This window comes from Bos indicus, chromosome 7, assembly GCF_029378745.1.
Source record: "Bos indicus isolate NIAB-ARS_2022 breed Sahiwal x Tharparkar chromosome 7, NIAB-ARS_B.indTharparkar_mat_pri_1.0, whole genome shotgun sequence".
NCBI classification, from domain to species: domain Eukaryota; kingdom Metazoa; phylum Chordata; class Mammalia; order Artiodactyla; family Bovidae; genus Bos; species Bos indicus.
Window position 1 is genome coordinate 88,062,990 of NC_091766.1, and position 27,351 is coordinate 88,090,340.

The 27,351-nt window shown below is 40.0% G+C and overlaps 1 protein-coding gene across 8 annotated transcripts in view; it reads right to left on the bottom strand.

Annotated features, from left to right (window-relative positions):
• Positions 1-27,351, bottom strand: part of MEF2C (myocyte enhancer factor 2C) — a 102,714-nt gene that overhangs the window by 19,891 nt on the left and 55,472 nt on the right. For 4 of the 8 annotated variants that reach the window (XM_070794024.1, XM_019965412.2, XM_070794023.1 and 1 more), the window contains exons 3-5: positions 25,412-25,555; positions 15,036-15,222; positions 12,648-12,695 (exon numbers count right to left, since the gene is read on the bottom strand). In XM_070794024.1, coding sequence (XP_070650125.1) covers positions 12,648-12,695; positions 15,036-15,222; positions 25,412-25,555 — 379 coding nt within the window. Of the gene's footprint in view, positions 1-12,647; positions 12,696-15,035; positions 15,223-25,214; positions 25,353-25,411; positions 25,556-27,351 lie in introns of all 8 variants that reach the window. The other 4 variants (XM_070794025.1, XM_019965413.2, XM_070794027.1 and 1 more) reach the window with 3 other exon arrangements.

The window sequence follows — 27,351 nt, forward strand, 5'->3', positions numbered from 1 at the left end:
AACCTAACTTCCAATGGCCATGGCCAAACTCACTATCCTCTGAATACATCTGAGTCTTTGCTCTAGCAGGTCAGTAACTGGCAGTGTATGACTTCCTGTTCAACTCAAAATTCATTTTTAAGGATCAGCTAAGGCCCAGGGCTCTCATGATACCTTTCAGACAACCTTAATCCACCTTGAACTCACTCTCCCCCCAAATGCTGCGCAATTAGAGGCTAATACTACACAGAGCACTCATCTATTACGTGTTTCAAATGCTCACAAAACACATAGACGATTATGCTGGAAAAATTAAAATTATTCAGAAATGGCACTACAAGTCATGAGGGAACATGGGATAAGAACTGAAAATGTAATGTGTAACTCGGTAATTTCAAACATCAAGGTGATGACCAAGTATACCGCTGAGACAAACTGCTTACCAACCACATAAGATAAAAATCAGAAAATCATGCAAGTGCCCACCTACTAAATTTGTTAATAGAGAGCTAACTGAAGCTTCTTTTTTCATCTGCTGCACCTGTTAATCATTTCCTAGCACATTACCTTAGTTAAATGTAAGCAGCAGAATCAAATAAAGTAGAACTTCCCCCTAATGAAGAAGAAAACTCGGAGATGCTGGATCTTTTCTTCCACACTGACAAATGTCTACTGCCATGGGTTGTCTCTATGTCAAGATGAATTTCAGTAACAATTTACTCACACAGAACTTTCTACCAAAAGTTGGGCTGCATGCTTTCCTAGGAAAAAGAATGGTAGAAGGGTGGCAATTAAGAGTGCACTGGATTTTACTAGATGGTTCGGAGGGAGGCTTCCTGGAGGGAGGGAATTCATGATAGATCTCAGAGTCATGACTGTGTTTGAGAAGGATGAGGATTCCTGTGAAGGCGAAATATAGGTCATTTCAGGGGATGCAGTTTTCAGAAGCTGGGGAAGTAGGCTTGGCTAACACAAGCCTCTTGGGTCATGTTAACTTTAATACTGGAGACTTGATACTAAACTTTTACTAAACTTTATACCATAGATAAAGAACAGCCAAAGTTGTTTGTGAGTAGGAAGCGGCATCGTTAGCTGTGTGTCGAAAGAAAAGAGTGGCAGCAGAAAGGAGGCATTAAAGGGTGAGACTGTTGTGAGGGAGCTAGTTAGGACGCATCTGCCAGGGAGCACATGAGGAATGAGGTCTGAGTGAAGCGGCAGCCTTGCAAGATTTACAAGGCAGATGGGCGATGAGGACAAAGGCGGATTAAGCAGATAAATGCAGTTCCTCGTCATGAGGTCTCCATTAGAGTTTCTTCAACTATACTGCACCTTGGTTTTTCACACGCTAAGCAATGATTTCATTAGTGTGAGAGAAGCATAAAAGTCATCTGAATCAGAGACTCCCACGTACTCTCCCGAGGCAGCCATCACCAACACGACCACGCAGTATTAACAACGGCAAGCATTTTATATCGTATGAATGACCAAGCGCATTAACATCATGCAGCCACAGTACGTACCCAGAACAGTACATGCGCCTATGCAGTGTGCTGGCTATTACACACGGATATAAAGCACCTTTCATCCTCACAACAACAACCCGGTGAGGTGCTAAGAGTATCCTTGGGTTACATAAATAGAAAGCTGAAGAACAGAAAGATCCCGTAACTTGCCCAACGGCAAACAGCTATCAATTGGTTAAGCCATGGTTTGAACCCAGCAGTATGTCCAGAGCCCACGCTCTGAAGCACAGCACAGACCTGCTCCTCCGAATGGGGGTGTATTCAGAGACTCTGAAAACCCTTCTCTATCCAATCTCATCCTAAAATTCCAGGAACACGAAGAGAGGAAACAAAGTGGGAGACCAGGGACGTGAGACTCAAAGGGGCCCCTAAGGGTCTTCCCTGCTGGTCCAGAGGTTAACATGTCATGCTCCCAACGCAGGGGGCCCGGGTCCGATCCCTGGTTGGAGAACTCGATCCCACACGCTGGAACCAAGAGTTCGCCCGCCGAAACAAAGATTCTGCGGGCCACAACGAAGACCCGGCAGAGTCAAAATAAAACAAATATTTTTAAAAAAGGGGCCTCCTAAGTCAGAGGTAATGTGGAACATGGTCAATTTGGGCGTCAAAAATAGCAATTCTGGTTCAAAAGACACTGGACTTACATAAGGGGCAACGTTCCAAACCATGTTTCTAGTCTCCTTCTGGATAAATAAATATTTACAAATAGGAAATATTGGGTTTAGCTACACTAAATGCCAGAGAAGCTGTTTAACTTTCAGTGTGCTATTTTGAGCGGATGATTAAGTATGCTTTTAAAGGTAGATTCTGAAATATTTTAGTCAATAATCTTTTCCCCTGTAATACAGGGTAAAGATGTTTACCTACCGACCATCTATTTCAGAGACCAACTTCATCATCAAAACCACTCAACATGATAGGAAAATGCCCAGTATCTTATAGTATCCACTATTAGGTATCTAAAAAAGAATTTCTAACATATAGCTTATAGAAATTACTTTGTTTAGTACTTTGTTAATGGTATTTTATTTTTGGGAATTTGGAGCAAATTGCCACAGGAAAACATTAAGTTGAACATAGAGCTAAACCTCTGATGTATTGATTTTCTGTTTTTACTTCAGCCAAATGTTTTTCCCACTTAGGTTTTTTTTTTTTTTTTTTTCTTTCAACAGAACAATTCTGAAAACATTTACAGCATACAATCTTGTTAAACTAAAGATGTTACATATATAATAATGTTCACTGAAGTGAAAGTTGCTCAGTCGTGTCTGACTCTTTGTGACCCCATGGAATTATCCACGCCAGAATACTGCAGTGGGTAGCCTTTCCCTTCTTCAGGGGATCTTCTCAACCCAAGAATCGAACCCAGGTCTCCTGCATTGCAGCTGGATTCTTTACCAGCTGAGTCACAAGGGAAGCCCAAGAATACTGGAGTGGGTAGCCTATCCCTTCTCCAGCAGATCTTCCTGACCCAGAAATCAAACTGGGGTCTCCTGCATTGCAGGCGGATTCTTTACTAACTGGGCTATTAGGGAAGCCCAATAATGTTCACTACTATCAATTACTTTTACATTTGACTTTTAAAAAGTTTTAAGTTAGTTTCCAATGTCAGGACATTGTTTTGTGTCGCAAATAAACCTACATCTTTTCATGAAATTTTAATTGTAAACAGTAAACTGGCTCATATAACCCACTGCTCTACTGTAAGAAAGACACCTAAAATAGTTTTTAGTGGAAAAAATTATGACCTTCTAGTCTTCAGTCTTACATTCACTTTGCCCTGAATGCTTGAAACGCTGTTAAAAGCAACAGCAACTCTAAGTTATCCAGCTGTTGTAAATCACAATCAGGTTTTTTTTTCTTTTTTTGGAGGGGAAAGGAGATCTTTTTCATGGGATGGCTCTAAGGGAAAAGGCAACCACAAAACATTTAGAGGTCAGAAATCTGGGAATAATGAAAATTTCAATATGCCTACTGCAGAATGGGGGCAAATCAGATTTCTGATTCTTATCCAGCTAAAGACTCCCGATTACAGATTCTTAAAAGTAAAAATCAAGTCTCCACTCTATCTGGGGGTTTCTTAGGGAAACAATATAATAATGCATAATGTCAGACTGAGAATAAACTCCTGTGAAACCTCAGTGTCTTTTGTGGTGTATTCTTAGAAAAATACCCCAAGAATACACCCAAGCCAAGACTATTCTTGGTTGTACCAGTTGGAGGGCAGCAGACATTCTAAAAAGAGACTAGTCTCTTTAGCTTGACTAGGTCACCCTGATGATGAACCAGACCTTCATGAATTTGCTATTGACCCTACTCGTCCTTGATGTTTCTTGGTTCTGTTTAGAATCTTTTGAGAAATTAACAGTCTATCTGCCAACTAGAACTTTAAACATTCAGCACATACAGTAGCCTCTGGATTGTGAGGCAGAGGTAAAGAAATTTTACTGGGTACTAAGTTATTCTTCCAAAGACTGGAGTCTGTGTCATAAAACAGGTTTGTGTTGGCAGACCACTCTCATTTCTTTCCTGAGAGTCATGTGGGTCAGGCATTCTCATCCCGATTTTTGACAGATGAGGAAACTGAGGTTCCGGGAGTTTCTAAGGCTTGTCAGTAAGTGGGAGAGCTTTGATTTGAATCCAAAGCACAAGCTGCTTGAACTACATTATTACCAAAGCCAGATGTTTCAGATTTAGAATGCATCCATGAATCTTCCCTTCTCTTAGAATAAAGGCTCCATTTGCAAATAAGAAAAAAGTTGACAATCTGATGTTTCCAGGGCACAAAGACACACAAAATATCGTTCTGTTCTGAGGATTGTCTTACTGAAGGGATAGTTTTTCATTGCACCATAAAAATGAGATGGAACCTTGCTATCTTAAAAAAAAAGTTCCATTTAACAATGAATGATAGATAGATTTATGACTCACTTAATTGTTCACTTCTTGCGATTTGGGGGCTGTCTCTTTGCTAAAAAATGAGGGGGTGTCTTCATTATTGACACAATTGCTCATTCTTTCAGTCATTTTTCTAAACAAAAATATTGAGACAGTTCAAATTAGAGAGAACGTGACAGAAGAGAAAGAATAATTACTTGTGGTTTTAACATTTACACAACTGCTGCAAACACATCAGAAGATGATAATGTTTGAGCGAAACGTGTTGCACTGCACTGCACTGCGCTCCCTTTCTGTCTGGGATTTATTAATATCTCCTCTCTACTCCCACCGTCTAGGGTAGGGGCTGTGGCAGGCATCTGTCTTGGTGAAGCCTAGTAGAGCACTACTCACACCCTGCACATTTCATAAATATTACTGGGACTAGATTAAACCAAGCTTTATTTTTTGCTTAGGAAGTCAAGAATATAGATAATTGTAATACTAACAAGAGCCAACGTTTTTTAACAAGCACTTACTCTGGGGCAGAAAGCGTGCTCAATGCTGCCTTGTATCGAAGATCTCATTTAATTTTCACCACAATCCTGCAATGTGGGGATTCACTGACTTTCCAAGGACAACATCTTCCCTAAAGTAACTCGAACATCATGTATTTTTCTTGGTTATTTTATTATTCTGAATATCTGCCTCTAAAGTATTTTTTCCAAATTACTGCATGAGCAAAACTTTTGCTCCATGATTTTACAGTTTTCTCCGAGCTGCTTAATACCAAAGGTTTCCTTTACATGATTGCTATGTAAATTAATGTTATCATGTTTGAATAGGGAAATTGACCACATATTTAGATTTACTATTATTACCATGGGTTGCCCAGGTGGCTCAGTGGTAAAGAATTTGCCTGCCAATGCATGAGATGCAGGAGACTTAGGTTCGATTGATCCCTGGGACAGGAAGATCCCCTGGAGGAGGAAATGGCAACCCACTCCAGTATTCTTGCCTGGAAAATCCCACAGACAGAGGAGCCTGGTGGGCTACAGTCCATGGGATCACAAAGAGTAGGATATGACTGATAATATAATATTATTATATCATCATAACCTAATACAGCAGGGATTTTTTTCCCCATGTTACAGTACAAATACAGCAAACTAGTTCTTTGTCATAACTAGAGATTGTACGTGGAGTCTAAGGTCAAAAAATTGTGAAAGGAAGGCATAGTGTTTAGTAAGACAGTTTACCAAGTAGATATTATGTTCAGTTACTATAGCTGAAATGGAGCAATAATGAATGAACTGAGTGAATCCTTAATGAACACATCTGCAGATGACAAATTGAACCTATTTATACAGGTTTTGGTACAATAGCTTCCTTTGTGTGCTGCTCAGTTGCTTCCGTCATGTACAACTCTCTGCAACTCTATGGACGATAGCCCGCCAGGCTCCTCTGTCCATGGATTCTCCAGGAAAGAATACTGGACTGCATTGCCATTCCCTTCTTCAGGGGATCCTCCCGATCCAGGGATCGAACCTGGGTCCCCTGCATCACAGGCAGATTCTTTACCTCTGAGCCACGAGGGAAGCCCCTGAGTTTCCTTTCACATAAACTAAAGGAATATATTTGATCTTTCAAATATGAGACTTTCATGACTGTACACTTAGAACTGAAATTCAAGTGAAACATACTATATAAGCCTAACTAAAATGTAAGACTGGCAAAGGTTTTTCTAAAAACAGCACATTATACTCTTGGCCGAAAGCCTTGAAGCCTCAAAAAGTCCCCGGTAGGTAAAACATTGATTTCCAAGAGGGGTTTTTTAACCACATCCCTCCGTCAGGATCTGCTGTCTATTGATGCAGTTTCATATCACTAATGATTTTGAAAAGAGCTTCTGTATTATCTCCAAATAAAATCTTATGGTGATGCCAAAAGCGGGAAAGAGAGAAACCAACACTGTGCGAGGAAAAAAAAATGCTGAGAGAAAAAAGGCAAACTTTGACTAAAACTAATAATTTAGGGAGGAAATGTTAACTGCGTGAATCAATATTAAAAAAGACCAAAATTTTATTATTAATCACACTCTTAGGTTAAATCAGTGGGATATGAGTGAAGAGACCAATTTTCACATTGCTTTACTGAATACAATAGAAAGGGGATAAAAAGGATCCAATTTGTGAGGTCAGAAATCACTGATATACAAAAGGCTCTAAAATCTGCTGAAACACTCTCTGGGGAAGTTACAATTTGAAATTTTGTTTTTCCTTCTGGAAATCAAAGTCCTTAAGAATTAATTCAAACCAAAGGGGCTGAAAGTAGATGGTGTCCTGACTTAGCCTATAACATCCACTTGTCTTCTCTCACCTGCCTCTCTCATTTCAACATGGCCTCTACAGAATGGTGTCAAGGTATCACTTGATCTACAACCTGCCAGGGCTTGTATTTGGGAAGTGGACACTGATTTTCTTGGCAGTGGCTGATTATCACGTGCTGTAGGTTATCCAACTAGAGGACAGTATTTTTTTTTTTTCTTTTAATAAATCTAGATAACCTTGGTTTGGGTTAAAAATATCACTGTCACTGAATTGCATAGATAGTAATAAAGCAATGCTGTTGGATCTTTATTTATGTTTTGGGTGAACTCCCAAGGTAAAATTGAAAATGCGCTCAGAATTTTTATTGAGAACAACTGAAACTAACATAATACTGCAAAAGAATCCAACTGTTAACTTAGCTTTTATTCATAGGCTGCTTAACAAATTTTTAAAAAGTAATATAAAACTATATTTTTATACTAACAAAAAAGTTTTGTTTGAGAGTAACTAAATGGTAATCTCCTTTTCTTGAATATTGATTCTGAAGTTGTGTTTTGTTAGGCCAAAAAAAGGGAAACTTGTCAAAGCCAAATCTTTTAAACTGAATTTTTAACCACTTCTCATCGATATTTTAAATCATTGAGTAAGAACTGCAGAGTAGTCTACTTGGTAGATAAGAAAGTCAGCCAAGAAAATTTTGATAAGTATTTTCAAAAACAAATAGTTGTAAAGCAATGGTATTGGTATAGAATAATTAAACATTGTTATGAACTTTTCCTCTTCTCATTTAGTTCTATTTTATGATATGCTAAATTTTTCTTTTCCAATGCTAAATGAATTACAAAAATGTCATGTCGGTGAAAACTTTTATGATTATATGATCATAAAACATTACATGTAAATGGACCCTAAAGACTTTTGTGTCTTATCCCTAATGTGAGTACTACGTTCAGAAGTCCAAAGTCATGGCCCAAAGTATCGCCGGGTGGAGTCTTTTCAGAGTCTGGAAGCCAGGTCTCTTTCCTTAGCCACTGCTCAGTGTTTTATCCACAGCAGCACACTGCCGCTACCAAGTCTCCATGTATTTAGCTGATACAAATTAAGCATTCCAGAAGTGACAATGCTTGACAACCAAATGCATAAAATAGTAAACAATTAACAATCAAAATAAGGAAACAGCTGTTAGTTTCTTTTTATATAAAATTATCTCTAATTTACAATAAATGCCAATTAAAATTATTAACCAATATACATAAATATCCTTTGCCTTATTGTCAAATAGCTATGTAGACTGTACAATTCTCCTGACTTTTCAAAGAGATTCCTAAAGGATTTTCTTTCTGGTCCTCGACCACCCCCCTTTTTTAAAAACATCTCAATCAGGAAACAGTACCTCCTTGAGCATACTGGTACTTTCCACTCAATAAAAAAGCAATCATGTCATGAAAACAAAGGGCACCAATAAGAAAATGAATAATCCAACATAAGGCACTGCTGTGCTAACGATTAAACCTGATGAATACAGAAACTCAACTGAACGTGATCGTACAATCATCTGTAAGCACTAAGAGCAGCATGTTAAAAGCTGAAATGTACAGAGATATGACAAAATGTAATTTTAAAAGCAATGACTTTCAAGTTTGGCTCTTGAAAGTAAAGGATTAAACCGTGGATGAATAACTGTCAACTGAAACCTACAAATGTCACTATTACTAACGTATTACAATGACTTGGTGTATATTTCCTTTACATCAAGAGTTCAACCCCATCCTGTTTCTTCTTTATCACCTCTCACCTTCATGTATGAAAGGACTTCAACTTAAGCAATAAGATGTTCATTATTTCAAGAAGAAACTTGTGATGGTCAGAGGTACCCGCCTATGTTTTACTTAGTGATATATATCAGCCCTTCAGGTTTTCCATTAGGTAAGTTAAAGTTTGTTTAAAACTTTATTGGTTAATAGTGCTCAGCTATTTAATCAAATAATGAATTCATTATTCATTATCTACAGTATCAGAAGATTATGTTATTTCTGTGAATTACAGATCAAGGGTATATCTTTTTATATGTAAAATTACATTATTTCTTTGAAGTATTTTTTCTTTTTTTCACATAAACAGTATAAAAAATTTATGTCTAGAAGATCAAATTTTCCTTTATTCGGCTAACACAGATTTACTGAATATCTGCCATGTCCTCGAGCTGGGAATACAAACTGAAGAAGACAGTTTGCCCCCAGAGGGAAGTGTCCAGGAGACAGATGTATGACCAGATAATGCAATTACAATGCAAGGAGATAAACAATGTAGGCAAGAAAGGTGCCTAATTCCTTCTGGAAGAGTCAGGAAAGGATTTCCTGAATGGTTGAACTGAATTCTGCAGGAAGATAAGTAGTGCTCAGGAGCATGAAGTAGGAGAATGCTAAGAATGCTCACACAAAGGCAAGAAGCTGTGATGCTGCTTAGAAAGTGGAAGCACAATGCATTTAAGAACACGCACTCTGGAGACAGACTGCCTTGGGCCATTACTTAATTGCTCTGTGCCTTAGGTCCCCTGACTATAGAAAGGGCATAATATGAATATCTACATGAAAGGGCTGCTATGTAAATAAAAGGTTTTTTTGTAAATCACATAGTAAGAGTAATTTAGATGTTTGCTATTATTAGAGCTTGAGTGCAGGGTTCTTGATGCCAGTGGCAGAAAGTAAGAAGGTTGAAGACCAGAGAGTAGGGATGGGCCAGAGATAAGAGCATGCAAGCATGCTGTTGCTTCAGTAGTGTCTGACTCTTTGTGACCCTATGGACTGTTGCTGCCAGGCCCCTCTGTCCATGGGATTCTCCAGGCAAGAATACTGGAGTGGGTTGCCATGACCTCCTCCAGAGGATCTTCCCGACCCAGGGATCGAACCCCCAACCTTTTATGTCTCCTGCATTGCAGGCAGATTCTTTACCGCAGAGCCACGGGGAAAGGCCATAGAGATAAGAGGCTCATGGTTAATTCTGAAAGAGCTGGGAAATCATTGCTGGAATTTAAGCATCTGAATGAGGACCTACAATGAGTTTAAGGCTTTGATAAAGACTAATGGGGAGTCTGGAGTGGGATGCAATGTGAGGTCGGGAGATGAATTAGGGATCTTTGGAAATAGTTCTGGAGTGTTGCTATGAGCCTGAACCAGGGCAGTGAGATAGGAATGGAGAGAAATGGGGTAGATTTAGGAAATACCTTGGAGACATTTGGTAAGTTGGTAAGATCTGATGACTCAGTGGACGGTGGGATGAGGGAGAGGTATAGTGCAGGGAGTGAGTGGATGCAAAGATGCTATACTTTATGATTGAGCTGAGAGGGAAGGATGCTTACTTCTTTGGTCTCTTGGTTTTAAAGAAATACAATAAATATTGAATTTACTTCCTTCCCTCGTGAGACTATACTCTTTTTGCAAGTTGAGATGAGTGGATACTGAAGAAAATTGGACTGAAATGGGTTTCCCAGGTGGAGGCTAAATGTGGTAAAGAACCCATCTGCCAATGCAGGAGACATACAAGATACGGGTTCAATCCCTGGAAGAAGACATAGCAACCCACTCCAGTATTCTTGCCTGGAAAATCCCCATGGACAGAGGAGCTTGACCGGCTACAGCCCATGAGGTTGCAGAGTCGGACACGACTGAAGCAACTGAGCACGCACAGACTGAAAAATATTTTAACTTAATTGGAGAGTCCTGCCACTTGACCTCAGAGTTTCTAACTTTATCTGAGACCTTGAATTTCAATGACAATATTCAAAATTTGGAAGGTATCTTTTGGCCGTTTTGCTTTAGTTTTCTTTTCTGAAAATGCAGAGACATTCTGACTGGCCTTGTTTCCTTGGGTCTTATGTGATTCTCTGACATCAGCACCAATATATTCACTCTGACATTTGATACAGGCTGGTGTGAGCAAGAAGGGGCAGACGGCTGAGTCTGTGGGCAGGACATAGCAGCTAAGCTTAAGACTCAGTGGCATCTGCAACAGGTGTTCTGTGGAACCAGAGTTAGAAAGGGCTTCTTCCTCTATTTTTAAAAAGTGGGGAAGTAACTCATAACTATACAGAAACTGACTGTTATATGCTCCTCACTAAAAGATACAATCATCAAGATACAGTATTTATCATCATCAAGGTGGACCAACGAAGTGTTGTTTTTTTAACTTTCTTCCATTTTTGAAGTAAAAGATTCTTGAGTTATGGCAGAGGTCCTGAAGTTGGGGAATGAATTTGCTAAGCCTACAAGATTTTTTTTTTTTTTAGTTCAATGACACTATAGCCTATATATGGCTAACTTTTATGTTTACAAGATTGAGTGTCTTCTTTCTCCCTGGACGGCCATTTAACTTAGTGGACTGTCAGGGAATTGACAATGACAGCATAATTGAACAACGCTTATTTTCAATATAGAATTCTAAAGCATTTTAGCTATTAGGCAGTAACAAGAGGCCACGTCATCAAAGATGAGTACCCGTTCCCCAACTCCACATGTTTTTCCTATTAACTTTCATCACTGTTATTAGCTGTTCTCATACAAGCAAGCAAACTGATGCATCAAGATACTGGATAAAATATCGTAATATCTAAACTACTCTTATTTACCTTTTTATTGGACTTTGAGAAAAACCAGTTTTCAGCCCCACCACTCCCTCTAGCCATAGTGTCTGGCAGAGACTTGAATCCAAGACACAGTGGTCTAGTTTTGGTCTATAATTTTCAGGCTACAAATCCTGAGGTTTTTTGTTTTTTTTTTTTTGAGGGGAAAAAAAAGAGCCCTTTGTTTCAATATCCAGCAAAATAGTATATTCAGTCTAGTCACTAATCTGACTACCTAATCCTTAACAGCTAGATAAAACAGGAAGTCAGGACCATTGATTCTGTTTGTTAATCCACTAGTTCCTACATTTTTTCTTCATTACTTACTGCATTAGTGAAGAGCCAATATCAGAAATAAGAAACATGACTCCCAAATGGACATATTTATAAACATGTTTCTATATGCAATTTTTAATCTTCTTTCTTATAATTAACAGCCTATTATAGTTGAACCTGGCAAAATATTTTAATTTGGCTGTCAATAGATAGTTCAATAAACTTGAATTTTTTTGATATTTAAAACATAACCTTGTGTTATCATGCCTGCCTCCTGCTATTTTAAATGTACAGTATGTTCTACTGCAGGAATTACCATGGTTACTTGTTATGCCAATAGTGAACTGCAGTGAGCATTAGAAAGTATTGTGCTGTCTTACCTCTGCATTGGAAATGACATTGACATCTCAGTAATCACAATAATATGAATTAACATGGGACCCTGGAGAAATGTGACTATGAGACCAATTGGCCATAATGCAAGAAGTTCTTAAAGAGCTGACCTGTATTTAATGTGCTTTTATGAGAGGTACACTGTGTTTATATTCTCCAAGAACTCATTTTAATCCCAAATGTGGTTTTATTTTATTAACAGTTTTGTTGAATGGTTATAATCTCACTCCTTCCTTTTCTTTACATATTCTCCTTTAGAAGTAAACAGGCGTTCAGTACTTTGTGTAGAAAGTGATTCACATTTAATGTGAAATAGTCTACAAAGGACGTGACTTGCAAGGTTTGCTAAAGGTACTCTGGCGGCCACCAGAGATGGTACCTAGGATTAAACTGATTTGATCAGAACTCCCAATTCTGATTATGTTGACTAGCTGAAGCTGTATTATGGAAAGGTCTACTTAATAAACAGTCATCTCTGAGTTACTATCCAAGCACTCCTGCTTCATCAAAATGCTTTAGAAATTCTTGGGGCCATTTTGCCATGAGTCTCCCTGATCTCTCAGCTTTATTGAAAAGACTTACTTCTGCAGATCACCAAGTACAGGACTGCTCAAGAATGACACGCACTCCAGTCCTGGGGCCTCCACTCACCTGCACTGGTGCCTGCACCGGACGTGAGGTCTCCACCCATCAGACCACCTGTGGACGAAAGAGGAAGATCAAAAGGAGGACGGCTAACGGCCCACGGGACAGCACGCTGTACCTCTAGCAACTGTGGTATTCTTAGGATTCTCCCAAGAGTCCTACATTTGTCAAGTGTTACCCAGGTCAGATGGCTGACATTTGTTTTACTGTGACATGCTGTGCTCAAACACTAAAAATACATTCCACCACTGATATTTTGCAGCATCTTTTTACCTAAGAAAGATTATCTTTAAAAAAAATCTAGTCAAAAAATCTAGTCTTTGAATGGTCTCTAAATGTTTACTGTATTTTTACATTTAGTTTTCCTAAGATTGCATTTTCTAGAAAGTGAAGAGTAAAGTTTATTATACGCTCAAATAACCATATATCTGATGCTTAATTTTTTGTAAATATATTTTATACAATTAATTCTGTGCAATGCTAATTGCCTAGCACTTTGGTCGTTTCATGAATATTCTAAAAGTGAATGACCTCCTTTACTACCTGAATCTTACTAATACAATAAGACAGGCTTTACTGGCCACAAATTTAGAGACATATGTTTATTCACTGGCACTGGCAACCCACTCCAGTACTCTTGCCTGGAAACTCCCATGGACAGAGGAGCCTGGTAGGCTGCAGTCCATGGGGTCACAAAGAGTTGGACGCGACTGAGTGACTTCACTTTCCCTTTTCACTTTCATGCACTGGAGAAGGAAATGGCAACCCACTCCAGTGTTCTTGCCTGGAGAATCCCAGGGACGGGGGAGCCTGGTGGGCTGCCGTCTATGGGGTCGCACAGAGTCAGACATGACTGACGTGACTTAGCAGCAGCAGCAGCTTAAGAAAGCAGGTTAAAATTTGGCAATCTTTATTTATGGGAGTTGGGATGTTTCAAAAAGATACTGAATATAATAATTAGTTTTACTTTTTAAGAAACAAAATTTAGCTAAAAGAATACAATATCAGCGAGATTATTTTCTAATTGCTATTATTATTATTTGGTACTGGGTTTGGAATTAGAAGAAAATGTTCATTACATTTTAGGAAAGAGTTTATTATTTCCAACCAAATAAATATTTTGGAAATAAACCACAAGATTTTTTTAAAAAATAAATGAGCGTGAGTTCATCAAATAGGAAATTCAACAGCATTTGAGTATGATCTAAAAGGAAATGCTTATGAAAAATTTCAACATATTCAGAAGTAGGGATAACAGCATAAGTCCTTTATACATATCTCTCAGATTTAAGATTTATGAAGATTTTTTTTTAACGTGGCTGATTGTATCCTGTACATGAAGTTTCTGTACTAAAAAGTAATACACATTTAATTCTAAGGCAGATATAAGTATTCTGAAGGAAAAATTCTTCTGTGGATAAATTACTTTTAATAAAAAGTATGTCTAAGACATATTAAAATTCCCTATTAAGTGCTTTTTAAGAAATAAAATGTAAATGTATAACGATTGGCTGTATACAATTTAGAAATTCAATTTTGGTGCTTATTTTAGAAATATGAAGGATTTATTCAGTATTTACTGAGTTCCTACCGTGACCCTGACAAGCAAGAGGACATTCTTTCCTTCAAGGTCGTGTAAGACCAGTGGGGAAATGGACCCACACTCAATACAGTGAATCATACCGTGTATCGCTTGATCTGAGTTCTAAGAATGGCCAGACTTTTCCTGAGCAAAGATTTCTTTTCTCTGAGACACTGTGAATTGTATAACCATAAGAATCTCCTGGAAGTATAGACACAAATTTATGGCAGTTGTGTATGTCCTTGTGATATGCTCTTATCTTCATTTCTGACTTAGTTTTGTTTTTAATTCACAGTTCTTATAAATTATGCTATATCATCACATTTATTCTCTGCCTTAAGTCCTCTGTGCTATAAGTTACTGGATTGATAAATTAAAAAATGACCAAAATAATAAATAACTAAAGGAGATAAATGCTATCAAGGGACACAAGAGAAAGTTTCATAGAAAAGGTGATATCTGGCTAGAGGTAAGAGAGAAAATGGCATTTTAGGCCAGAGAAGAGGAGAAACAAAAGCATGGAGACAAGTGTTCTCTTTGAGAAAGTATGCGGTTAAAATATAGCCACCTGAGGAGATGGGTGATGGGCTAAACATATAAACATAAGCAGATCATGAAAGATTTTGAAAGACAGGCTAACAGGGTTAGGTTTTTATCATGTGCAAGACCTAGATGGGGATGGGTATTAAGCGATGAAGGAACGTAACAAGTGGAAAGCTGGAACGCTCAGTGTCTTGTAGGTAAAACAGCCTTCTTTGCCAAGGGTGCTCCTTCCAATGATTTGCCACTGTTGCGTTATTATGAGGACATACCTGTGTTACCTGCACTTGGAGGTCGATGTGTTACACCAGGAGACATACTATTCCTCTGCAGAGAAGGGTGGGCCAGTGGCAAAAGGTTGGGGTTTCCCAGTGAGCTGACGGGGTTGCTGTATACCAAACTGTTGTGGCTGGACACTGGGATGGAGACTGGCATCTCAAAGTTGGGAGGTGGAACAGCCTGTAGGAGCAAGAAAAACAAGCATGGGTAAAAGAAATGAAGAGAAACACAGTCCAGTACAGAGAGCCTTACTTCCCCAAGGAAAGTTTCAAATTCCAGATTGCTTGGTGTCTAGAAGATCATTGGGAAGAGCTCTCAAGATGTTCAGATCGTAAACTGATTTCTTTAATGTGCTTAGAACTGTTTCTTTGCAACTATTAGAAAACGTTTCACTTTTGTTTAAAACAAAGCCCCATTTCATTAGACTCCATTGTCTTTGAATTGCATTCTATTAAGTGGTAATTGTTCATTTCTGATATCTGAATCTGGGGCCAGAAATGACTGCAAGATCAAAGGTACATGACTGTGATGACTTCACAGAGAAAAAGGATTAAAATGCACACTTGAGCCTGTGGTTTAATTGCTTATTGAAGCATATTTATGCAGACATTTAATGATATAAAATCATCTCCGGGTGTGTGAATAGCATATATATTTTAATTATTATATTAAAAGTCTGTCTTTTGAAAGTAACTCTAAAGATAATCGACATTTTAAGACACAGGGTTCAACAGAGCATGTATCATTCAATAATTCATATTTTAAAATGATAGTTCAGAATATACATCATACTTCACCTTTTGGGATATACTGACATTGACAAATGGCAAGACCTGTATCTCCAATGAGAGAGTTGCAAACATTTAGTGACCTGTGTGGATGTCTAATTAGAGTACTTCAGGCCCCAATTATTGATTTTTTGGTATTATTTTGTAATATAACCCACACATGCTTATTTTTCTGCTTGCATTTGCTAGATAACCATAGTTGAAATATCCTCCCCTCCTCCTTCTTTTTCATTTTTAACATTATAAATGAAAATACTGTTTGAATATATTGCCAGAGGACTCATGGTGTCAGAGTATGCAGCATTCTTAATATAAAATGGATATATGTGTGTATGTGTATATGTGTGGATCTAGTATGTATTGTTAGGGTTTACATAGAAGATTCCCTCAGGGAGTCTCTAATAACCCACTGTACAAATTTAAATGCATATGTGCCTGTGGCTCAAAGTCTTCTCTTTTTACTATTTTTTTCTGTAATCCTAACATCAAGTTTTTTTTCTTTTTCTTTATTTCTTGTTGATTGGCTGGCCTGCATCACATGTTGTACTCTGCAGCAGTTCTCTGTTTATCCTGGTGATAATTACAACACTGTCCTCTTTCTCTGCTTCTGCTCCCTTATTCTTTACTTTTCCTATTTTTCTTTTCTTCCCTGATCTGGACATGGCAATACAGATAAGAACAAATGTGTCATTAACTCTTTTCATTTACATATCTTTGATCCGTTATTGATTTGGGTGAAATAAAGTATACAAGTATTATACTAACACAGATTTTATTAAGCTTTATCTGTTATAAACAGGGTAACAAGAATAATTTTGGATAAACACCATGATATGATTGAATATGAATGTTTGATAAGACATCAAAGAATGATTATGTTCCCCGACTCCCAAAGCCCTTAAACAACAAAAAAATATTGGTGTATGCTGTAAAATAAATGTCTATAGAGTTAATAAAATAATGCATTCCCTTATTAAAAGGCCAAATGAGAATTACTCTAGCATACTTGAGAAAACAAAGTAAGCTTCCAGGACTTCTCCATTTACCCCGACCCCCTCTCCACTGCTCTGGGCCCAGGAGGCTGATGTCCCAGACTGCATCCAGCACAATCCCCTGGCCCTCCGGCTTCACCTGGGCCAACGAAGGCACCGGCAGAAGTACAGACAGTCAGAGAAGAGAGGTCCGGATATATCTGCCCTCTTGCCGGGCCAGGGGACGGCAGAGGCTGCCTTCCCCTAGTGAATAGCACACCTCCTTTTTGGTCCTCTTTCCAGTGACATAGATCTTACTGTGCTCTGATAAATTCTCCCTCCTCTTGCTCGTTCAGACCTACGTATGGTAACAGCTTCCAGGTTGGAAGCCCTACTGTCCTTCACTATTTCTTGAGTTTACCTGATCTCTCAGTTCGGTTCAGTCGCTCAGTCGTGTCTGACTCCTTGCGACCCCATGGACTGCAGCATGCCTGATCTCTACTCATCTGTAAATAGACCCTTTACTAAACTCTCTTCCATTACCCTTCTGAGTTTGCCATCTGTTTTCCAACTAGATCCACAGTAGTAACTCTAGATCTAGAACTGTGGTACATTTTGCAGGCGGACTATCTCCTTAGGGGGCATTCTGGAAACTTGTGGGTGTCAATGATTGAGCTGGTATTTTCCTGGTTGGTAGATATGCTGTGGTGGTGGTTTAGTTGCTCAGTTGGGTCCGACTCTTGCGACCCCGTGGACTGTAGAACCCACCAGGCTTCTCTGTCCACGGGATTTTCCAGGCAAGAATACTGGAGTGGGTTGCCATTTCCTTCTCCAGGGGATCTTCCTGACCCTGGGATTGAACCCAGGTCTCCTGCCCTGCAGGCAGATTCTTTACTGACTGAGTTACCAGGGAAACCCCAATATGATATGCTGTATATCCTATTATATGTGGGGCAGTTGTACACAACAAAGAATTGTCTTTTATCCCATCCTACCTTCAAATGCTCCACTGGACATTCATGTGTATGAAAAACCTTTTAATAATCATCTGAGTCAGAACTAACTTTGTTCTGCAAACACAAGGTATTTTTAATACACTGAAACACAGATTTTTTAATGCACTGAAATTCCCAGAAATGCAACTACTGTGTATGGAGAGGGAATGTACCACTTTGGTGGGGACTTTGGAAAATCATGTCACCAGTGACAGTTCTGCTCTTGTGGCCTGGGTTGGAAATCTGGCACACTGCTTTCTCTCAACTCACTCCATTAAAAAAAGTTCTCCTCGCCACTTCACTAAAAATGCTCTTGTCATTGTCATGAATAACTTTCAGATTGCTAAATCCAACGGTAACTTCTTAGTTCTCAACAGGGACGCAGTTGATCACTGCTTCTTGATAAACTTCCTCCCCTTCCACATCCCTGGACTTTCCCTCCTATTTCGATAGCTGCTCCTTCTCAGCTTTGGTTTCTGGTTCATCCTCTTCTCCCTGCTCTGCGAATTTAAGAGTGCGTGCTCAGTCATGTATGACTCTCCGTGACCTGATGGACCATAGTCTCCCAGGCTCTTCTGTCCATGGGATTTTCCAGGCAAGAATACTGGAGTGGGTTACCATGCCCTCCTCTAGGGGGGGTCTTTCTGACCCAGGGATAGAACCCTACTGCTAGCATCACCTGGGAAACTCGCATGAAAGAGTACCATGGTCCTTTTTCTAGTTCTAGCTCGGATCTCTCTCCTGATTCCAAACTTGCATATTCAGCTACATTCTCAATATTTCTATTTAAGTGTCTGATAAGCATCTCAAAACTAGCCCCAATCTAGCTCTTCCCATCTTCAGCTGATGGCAGCTCAATGCTTTCCTTTGCACAGAATAAAGTTCTGGAGTCACCGCTGAATCTTCTCTTTCTCCCATACCCTACTCTCAGTCTACCCGGAAACACTATTGGCTTAACTTTCACATATAACCTCCAACCACCTCTCACCTTCCAATGGCTGCTTCTAGTACCATCATCTCTTGCCTTGATCACTGCAGTCACCTGCTCATAGCTACCTGCTTCTATCCTTGCCCTCCCTTTTATTTTCAACCCTGCAATCAGATAGATCCTTTAGAAACATAAATCAGGTGATGGCACTTCTCTATTCCAAACCTTGTGTGAATTCTCATCCTAGTTGGAGCAAAGCCCAACTTCTCCCAATGTTTCACAGGTCCTAATTCCAGTTTTCACCTGGCTCCATTACTGATTTCCTGCCATCCTCTTCTCACCTCCCTGATTCTTATTTCTCTGGTTAACTCCATCACTTTCTTCAAATTTCTGCTCAAAATCTGGTCTTTTCCAGATTTTGAAGGAGGAGAGGGGAAAAGGGAGGGAAGAATTGGGAGTTTGGGATTAGCTGATGCAAAAAAATCATATATACGATGGATAAACAGCAAGGTTCACTGTATAGCATGGGCAACTACATTCAACATCCCGTGATAAACCATAATGGAAAAGAATATGAAAAAGAAATAGATATATAACTGAGTCACTCTCCTGTACAGCAGAGGTTAACACAACATTGTAAATTAACTACCCTTGAAAAAAATAAAATTTTAAAAAAAGCTAGTCTTCTCAAAGAAGCCCACCCTGACCACTCTGTTTAACCCTGCTCCTGCTCCCACCCATCTCCTGATCGCTTTCTCTTCTTTTACAAGATCAATTAAGATATTGGCCACTTAATGTCCCCTTTCATCAGATGCTAAAGCTCATTTGCTACGAGGTAATACAAAGCCTAGCCCACTTTTTATTGTATTAATTGAATATTTTCATTCAAAGAATTTTTAGGAAGATACTGCTGCTGCTGCCAAGTCACTTAAGTCGTGTCCGACTCTGTGCGACCCCATAGACGGCAACCCACCAGGCTCCCCCGTCCCTGGGATTCTCCAGGCAAGAACACTGGAGTGGGTTTAGGAAGGTACTATATGAATGTAAAAGTAAGGTTACAACAACTTACTGTGTATTATTTATTGAGCAGACACTATACCATAAATCACATACACAATATGACTGAAGCTTCCAACATCCCTTCGCTACAGATATAAACCTTCCTTTTTAAATTGGTGAGATTAAGTAAGTGATCCAAGGTCAGGTAACAAGTGACGGAGCCTGTTGGTTCTGCTACTAAATGACTGTGCAACACAGTATACATTTTTGGATAGAAATAAAATATTTTGGTCAGAAATCATACTGTGAAGTGAGTATGGGCTGCATGTGAGAAGCTTATTATTTATGAACCAGGAAGTAACAGACTAAATGGGTTCTTACGGGACATGGCTGAATGTCACGTGAGGGTGTGTGCTTATGCCTACTGATGCCAGGGTGGGACGAGGGCTTGGGAAAAAATATACCTTAAAGCCTCCTCTGGTTCAAATTTACTCAGATTTCATATTTTAAAGCTCTCTTTTGCTTAAAAATGTTTTACTCTGTATTCATTATTACTACTTATAAATGTTTAACTGGATACCTAAGAACCCCACTATAAGACTACTTCTCCCCTGAATATTCTGCAGAATATTGACTGTGTCTCAGTAGAGAACAAAGCCAATACCTTCCCCCACCCCGTGATTATTTGCATATCCAAAATAAAGAGGATGGTTAGTAATCAATTAATGAATTCTGAACTACTCTACTAACCAATTTGGTAAAAGTCTCTCTACTCCTTTCTACCTCTGACCATCATCCCCATATCATTCAGTTTCCAGGATTCTGGGCTATAAACAATTTGATAAGAGTTATTATAAAACTCTCTTGTGATTGGCTAGACAGAAGTCAGATATAATTCTGATAATTAGCATGCATGAATGCTAAGTTTATTCAGTTGTGTCCAACTCTTTGTGACTCCATGGACTGTAGCCCGCCAAGCTCCTCTGTCCATGGGATTCTCCAGGCAAGAATAATGGAGTGGGTTGCCACGCCTTCCTCCAGGGGATCATCCCAAACCTAGGGATCGAACCTGCATCTCTTATGAATCCTGCATTGGCAGGTGGGTTCTTTATCACTAGCATCATCTTTCAGGAAGTCAAGCATACTTCAGAAATTCACAATTCATAAAACATGGTAACATCCATTGCAGTTCAGCTTTTGCTTTGTTTCTTTATCTGCACCAGGAACTGGCTAAATAATTTTGAAATAACATTATAAGCTTAAATTTGACCACAGGGAGAAGCTGTCTCAGAGAATCAGAAGGAACATCAGCCTTTGTATCAGGAATCTTAGTTCAGTCCAGGTAGTGTAATACACTGCAACTTAAGCAAGCAAGTCATTTAATCTCCCTTGACCCTATGTGGGACCTGAAGCAGCTGCATCCAGAAGAGACCCATCAACTCTAGATGCCTTAGGAAATGCTTATGACAATGTGCCCATGTTTATAAGAAACTGGCATTTTTTCTTTTTCTTCTCAACTTTTCAAAATTAAGGAACTTAAAAGCGTCTAGGTACTTCCCTGGTGGTCCAGTGGCTAGGACTCCACACTCCCAGTGCAGGGGGCCCAGGTTTGATCCCTGATTGGTGAAGTAGAGCCCACATGCCATAACTAAATATCCTGTGTGCTGCTAGGATGACCCGGCACAGCCAAAACAAACAAACAAACAGCATCTAAATTTAAAAAATTTTTGTTGAAAAAACGAAAGCCAAAAAGTCATTAACGACTCCAAACTTGCAAAGATTTCAGGGGCAGGCTCCAAATTTTAGAATCCCCCAAGAAAGGAAAGAAGAGAGAATTTTGGGTGATTAAATAAGATGATATAAGTAGGACTGGCTGTATAATTTGCAGGGCTCTGGGCAAAATGAAAATGGGGGGCCCTTGTTAAAAAACTGCTAAGAATTTCAAGATGGGGACAGTGCAGCACTTAACCAGGCGTGGACCAGGGGAGCAGGGCCCTGTGCAACTGTACAGGTCACACACCCACGCCACGGGCTTTAGGGCTACGGGCATGAGAGCTAAAAAGTTTTTAGTTTCTATCCCTGAACAAATGGATCATGGTTACTAAAGTGAGTCACTGCGGTCAGAAAGGTATCTGAACTCTTATCCAAAACCCATGATTTCCCAAACTTACCGCAAGGAAAAGTCCAATAAAATATTTTTAATAAAATATTTTTAGTTAATAGGCCCTCTTTCATTTAATGGGAATGACTGAACGGAGTTCTTTTCTGGGGCCACAGCTGACACTCTCACTTGTGAACATCCATGACCAGCCTGCTGAGAACTAGCAGAGAAAGGAATCACACAACGCTGATGACTAGTGACTACACCTGGTGGGCGTGTGTGCTCAGTCGCTTCAGTTGTGTCTGACTCTTGGCGACCCCCTGGACTGCACCCCATGGACTGCAGCCCGCCAAGCTCTTCTGTCCATGGGATTCTCCAGGCAAGAATACTGGAGTGAGTTGCCATGCCCTCCTCCAGGGTATATTCCTGACCCAGGGATCGAACCCCAGTCTCCTGCATTGAAGGCGGATTCTTTTCCCACTGAACCACCAGGGAAGCCGAGCAACCTCGCTTGCTGGTATCCAAACCCCCTCCAGGCCGCCCCACGACTGTGGCCAGTGCTCACCACCCCCTGTGCCTGCAGCTCCTCACAATGTCTACACCCACGGGTGTTCCTGTGGTCCTCTCTCAAGCACCTGCTTCCCCACCTCAAAGCTACGGAATCTGAATTCAGTATAAAAACAGAGGTCATCAGGTGGCCAACCTCTCAACTTCCCTCTCTCGGCTGCTACTCTGACTACATCTGCGAATCCTTCTGGCTCCCAGCCCATCCCCCTTCCTTGAGAGGCTTCACCATTTTATCCCCATTTTTATCTACACGTCCAATCTTTTCCTTCTTTAAGTAAGTGTTCCTCCTCGGCATATAAATCACCTCAAGTACTTTTTCTACCCCCCTCCTCGATCCTAGTTCCAGTCTTCTTTCTCGCTCTTCACAGTTCATTATTTGAAAAAAATACATCCACACTCTCCCATTTCCACTTCCTCTCTTCCTGGTCCCTCTCAACCAGACTTGCACTTGCCCTCTCCTCCCTTCAGCCCATTTCCTAATTCCTGGTTCCTCAAATGGAGCTGTTTTTTTTTTTTTTTTCTTCTCGCTGTGAAGCCCAGCATGAACCATGGCAAACCCCACACGAGGAAATGCTGGTCAACAGGATTCCAAATCAGCCATGAATGATTTCATGTCATTGAGGAATACGGGCAAAAATGAGATGGTACCAACAGGTGACTGTGATATTAAATTCTCGATTTGAGAAGGGAAAACTCTTCCACCTGGGTCTCTGAAATAGCAAAACACCCTTGTAATGTTTTTAGAGAGGCAGAGACACTCTCTCCATACAAAGGGCAGAGTGTCCTTGCCCTGCTGTAAATGTTTTAGCAGCTGTGGAAACTTTCAACAAAATTTACTTCCAGCAACTAGACGCGATGTGCGAAAACTGGGCTTTTCATCGTGGAGACTGAAGCACTTACTAAAGCAGCGGGGCCTTGGAGGCACAGCCCGGAGCTGTGTGGCTCCTTCTCACGGCTCTGCCTGTGAGCTCTAATGTGGTTTTCCATCCCCTGCCGCACGCCACTGCACCTCTTAAGAAAGCATGTATCCTGATTTTGAACTCTTTGCATGACAGGATGAAATACGGTGAGGGAACCCAGGTATGCATTACACCTCCTTCCCCTTGGAGCACAGGGGAAATGATCCGACGTGCAAACACGGGCATCCTCCCAGATCTTTGGGGGTTAAAGCTCCACACACACATGGAGAGTGACTGCCAGGTCTACACACACGCCCCTTTCCTCACCATGCTGGGCATCCCTCCTGAGACACCTAAACATGCTTCACCTTAAAATCTTAACATTCACAAACGCGCCCAGCAGCTCTCAACTAGTGTATTAAATAGTGAGAGAAACTCAGGCCATAGGAGCTAAAACTTGGCCCAAAGGAGCTCCTTCTTTCCTTCTGCTGGGCAATAAAATCCTAGGAGATTTCACGTAAGAATTCTGGCTGCAGCAAGTGTGCACTGCTGCCTCTGATAGGAAATGTTTCATTTGACCAAGCGCCCACTGTGGAAACGCTGTATGCGCTCGGTCTCATGAAACCTTTAAGAGTTTACAGCAGTTAGCTTTCCTTCATGATAGAATTAATAATTCTGATTCAACAAAAGATTTCCTGTGGACATTATTTAACAAAAGCAGCAGATGTCTATTTATGAGGACATGAAGTTTAACGTGCATACATTTTATAAAGAAGTTTTAAGGGTTCAGTTTAATCCAACACGGGCTGATCGTGCACCTACTATATGTAAAGTGTTAACTTATCTTGTGAGTGTCATTGTGGGTTTGGCCTGGAGCTTTTGTCCTCAGATATCTGAGGACAAATATCTTTAATTGCTGAAGCCTGTTTTCAGTACAGCCTCTCTCAATCCTCAGGTTTCAGATGTTTCCCTAACTTAGAGAAAGTGTACTTTTTTGAGAAAGGAATTAATTACCTACTGAAGAGCTTGTATACAGTGAAGGTTCAGACACGAACATTCATTATTCAGAAAGTATGTGAACCTCAAGTTGTAACACTTTATGTCACAAAATGAACATCACTTGATTGATGACAGAATAAAAGGTATGTACTTTCCCCCTCTATAATATGTGGGCAAACAAAATAATACATGCAGAGTTATTTCTCTTAAATATCTGGCAAGGCATATGATTGATTGTTAGGAATTTTTTGACTTGGTTAAGACAAAATTTAGCCAAATGTTAAAGCATGGAAAATGTTGATGTAGGCAAAGCGAATATTCTGATAAAGCTGTAACATCACCCCAGCACACAAACATGTTGAAATCTTACCGTTAGGTTGTCATGCACTCTGCTTCCCTGCAGCGAGCATTAGCTTTAACCCTTCAGTGCTGCTGCTGAGTTTCATGTTTAGGGAGAGGGTGGAAGCTTCACTCAGGAACAAGCTTTTACTTGGGTGATGAGCTGATGAGCGGCAGTTTACGCGAGAGAATGGCCGTCTCACCTGTGTATCTGATCTCAGTTAAAATATATCTATTTTATAGTCAATCCTCGTTCAGAAGGAGACTCTCGTATTCGCGAATGTCTGGTGATTTGTGTGGACTGTGTGTTTAAGAGATTGTGTAAATTCTGGGTGGATCATGAAGATCTTTCTCTTCCTCCTGTGAACTTGCTACCTCCTAATGAACTTCTGAATGGCACATCGTTTCGATGACATAACTTCAGCAACCCTGAGGGTTTGCTTTCCAAGTGAACGACCCTTGGAATGAGATGGCTATTTTCTGGGTTTGCCTTGCAGTGTTGGTGAGAGAAAGCCCTCACTGAAAGGGTTAAGGGATGTTACTGCAGCAGTTATCAGCAGACCAGCCATCTACCTTTGGTACTTACAGGAATTTTATGGCTCTTGATCATATTATCAAATTCTTCATTAATTTTTTTGTATTTTTCTTCAGTGCGTGGGGTGAGTGCATAAGAGGAGTCAGGGTCGGGGCTTTCACAGCCTTTGTTCTCTTTCTTGTTCAAGGCCTGCCAGGTTCAGAGAAATATCAAGAGTAAAAAAAATGAAGGGTGTTTTGAGTACTTACACACAATCTTTGCCTGCTGATCATTAGATCAATATCTTCGTTAATTTTCCTGTACTTGTCCTCAGACTCAGGGCTGTGACCTACTGAATCGTCTGCATCAGGATCTGGGCTGTCACAGCCATTAAGGCCCTTCTTTCTCAACGTCTGAAATACATAATTTGGAAAGTTCAAACCTAGACAAAGGCTGTAAAAGACATTCAGGGGTGTCATAGACGTTTAAGCTTGCCAGTATTTTAGGTTATTACATGGGCTATATTACATGAGGGTAAAGAAACTGTAGAGAGAAACAGTGAGTCATTTCAACAGTGCACTCATTACTACTCAAGAAAAAAAAGTAAAAGGGAAATATTCATTCTGAAACCAAATTAAACGAACAAAAGATGGGATGAGGGTCGAAGTTCCATGATCTGGAATGCATACGTGCTTCCAATATCTAGTGAGAGACAATCACAAGAATACAAGGGCGCAAATTGCAACACTATTTTCCCACAGAAAAATTAGAAGTCAGGGCATTACACAATGATTTCTGAAAATGTGATCATGACAAAAGCAGAAATGGTGGAAAGAGATCCCCAGTTGGAGTTGAAAATAATGATTGGCACTAAAAGCGTCCTGCACCCCACCTTTGGATATGTGCTTGACAGCGAAAGGTGGTAAGAGAATCCAGCTAACGTTCTCCCGAAGTACCCATTATGAATGTTTAGACACTGTGATCAAAAGGAGAATCACCTTCGTTTACTCTGGTTAGAGTTCTGTATGTGAAAATTTGTACTAAAATGGATAATACTGAGAAGTTGTTTGCCTGAACAGAGGCTGAAAGAAAAGTCAACACAGCTGAGCGGAGAGCTTCATTAGGAAGGAAGAAGTGTGTGTTAGTCGCTCAGTCGTGTCCAACTCTTTGCGACCCCGTGGACCATAGTCCGCCAGGCTTCGCTCTCCATGGGATTCTCCAGGCAAGAATACTGGAGTGGGTGGCCATCTCCTTCTCCAGAGGATCTTTCTGACCCAGGGATTGAACCCAGGGATCAAACTCAGGTCTCCTGCATTGCAGGCAGATTTTTTACCATCTGAGCCACCGGGGAAGCCCTAGGGTTTCATTATCATGAGCTAAGTAAGGAAGTCAAAGAACACTGCAGAGAGGTAACCAAGTCAATAACTACCAAACTAGCACAAGTTCCTCCTGGCTGCAGCTCAGGAGGATTACCCTGCGACTGCCTCCTGACACACGAGAGTGAAAACTCAGTGCCTCATCTGCAACCTCCTGAACGTACATCTGCTCTAGTCTCAGCTGTCACAGAAGGATAAATACTCATATGACGCTGTAACAGGAAAAGTATGAGTCAGGAGTCCTGAGTTTTTACTTTTCTTTTTTAAAAATTGATGGTTGTCAACTTAATTGGACACAATCCGAATTTACAGACAGAGTTACGTTTTTAGAGATTATAAAACTTCTGATTAATCAATCACACAGCTTGCCATGTACACTATTAACAGACTAGCAACTTTTCTGAATTTTCCCAGTACTACCAAATCATTTCTAAAAAGCTGTGTACCTAAGTGTCTCTCATTCATGGAAAGTTCAGCAGAGCTCATCTTTATTAAAGATCAAATTCACATACAAATAAAGCGAAAGCTGTGACATCAAGCTAAGGAATTCAAAACTGAGATAACACTCCATTTTTAATTCATGCAATTGGGGAAAACAAATAAGACAACATGAGTTAAAAAGGGGGTGTCAGTCTTAAAAATTTAAACTCCTTGGCTCTTATTGATGTGTAATACAAATGTAATGCTTTAGAAATTAGTTTGATGCACTAAAGATATTCACTTAAAATCAAACTGAGAGCTACCATTTTGAATACATCTATGATACACTGTGGCTCTGTAAATATTTATTAATGTTACAGTGATATAATATAACAAATAAACATATGGTTACA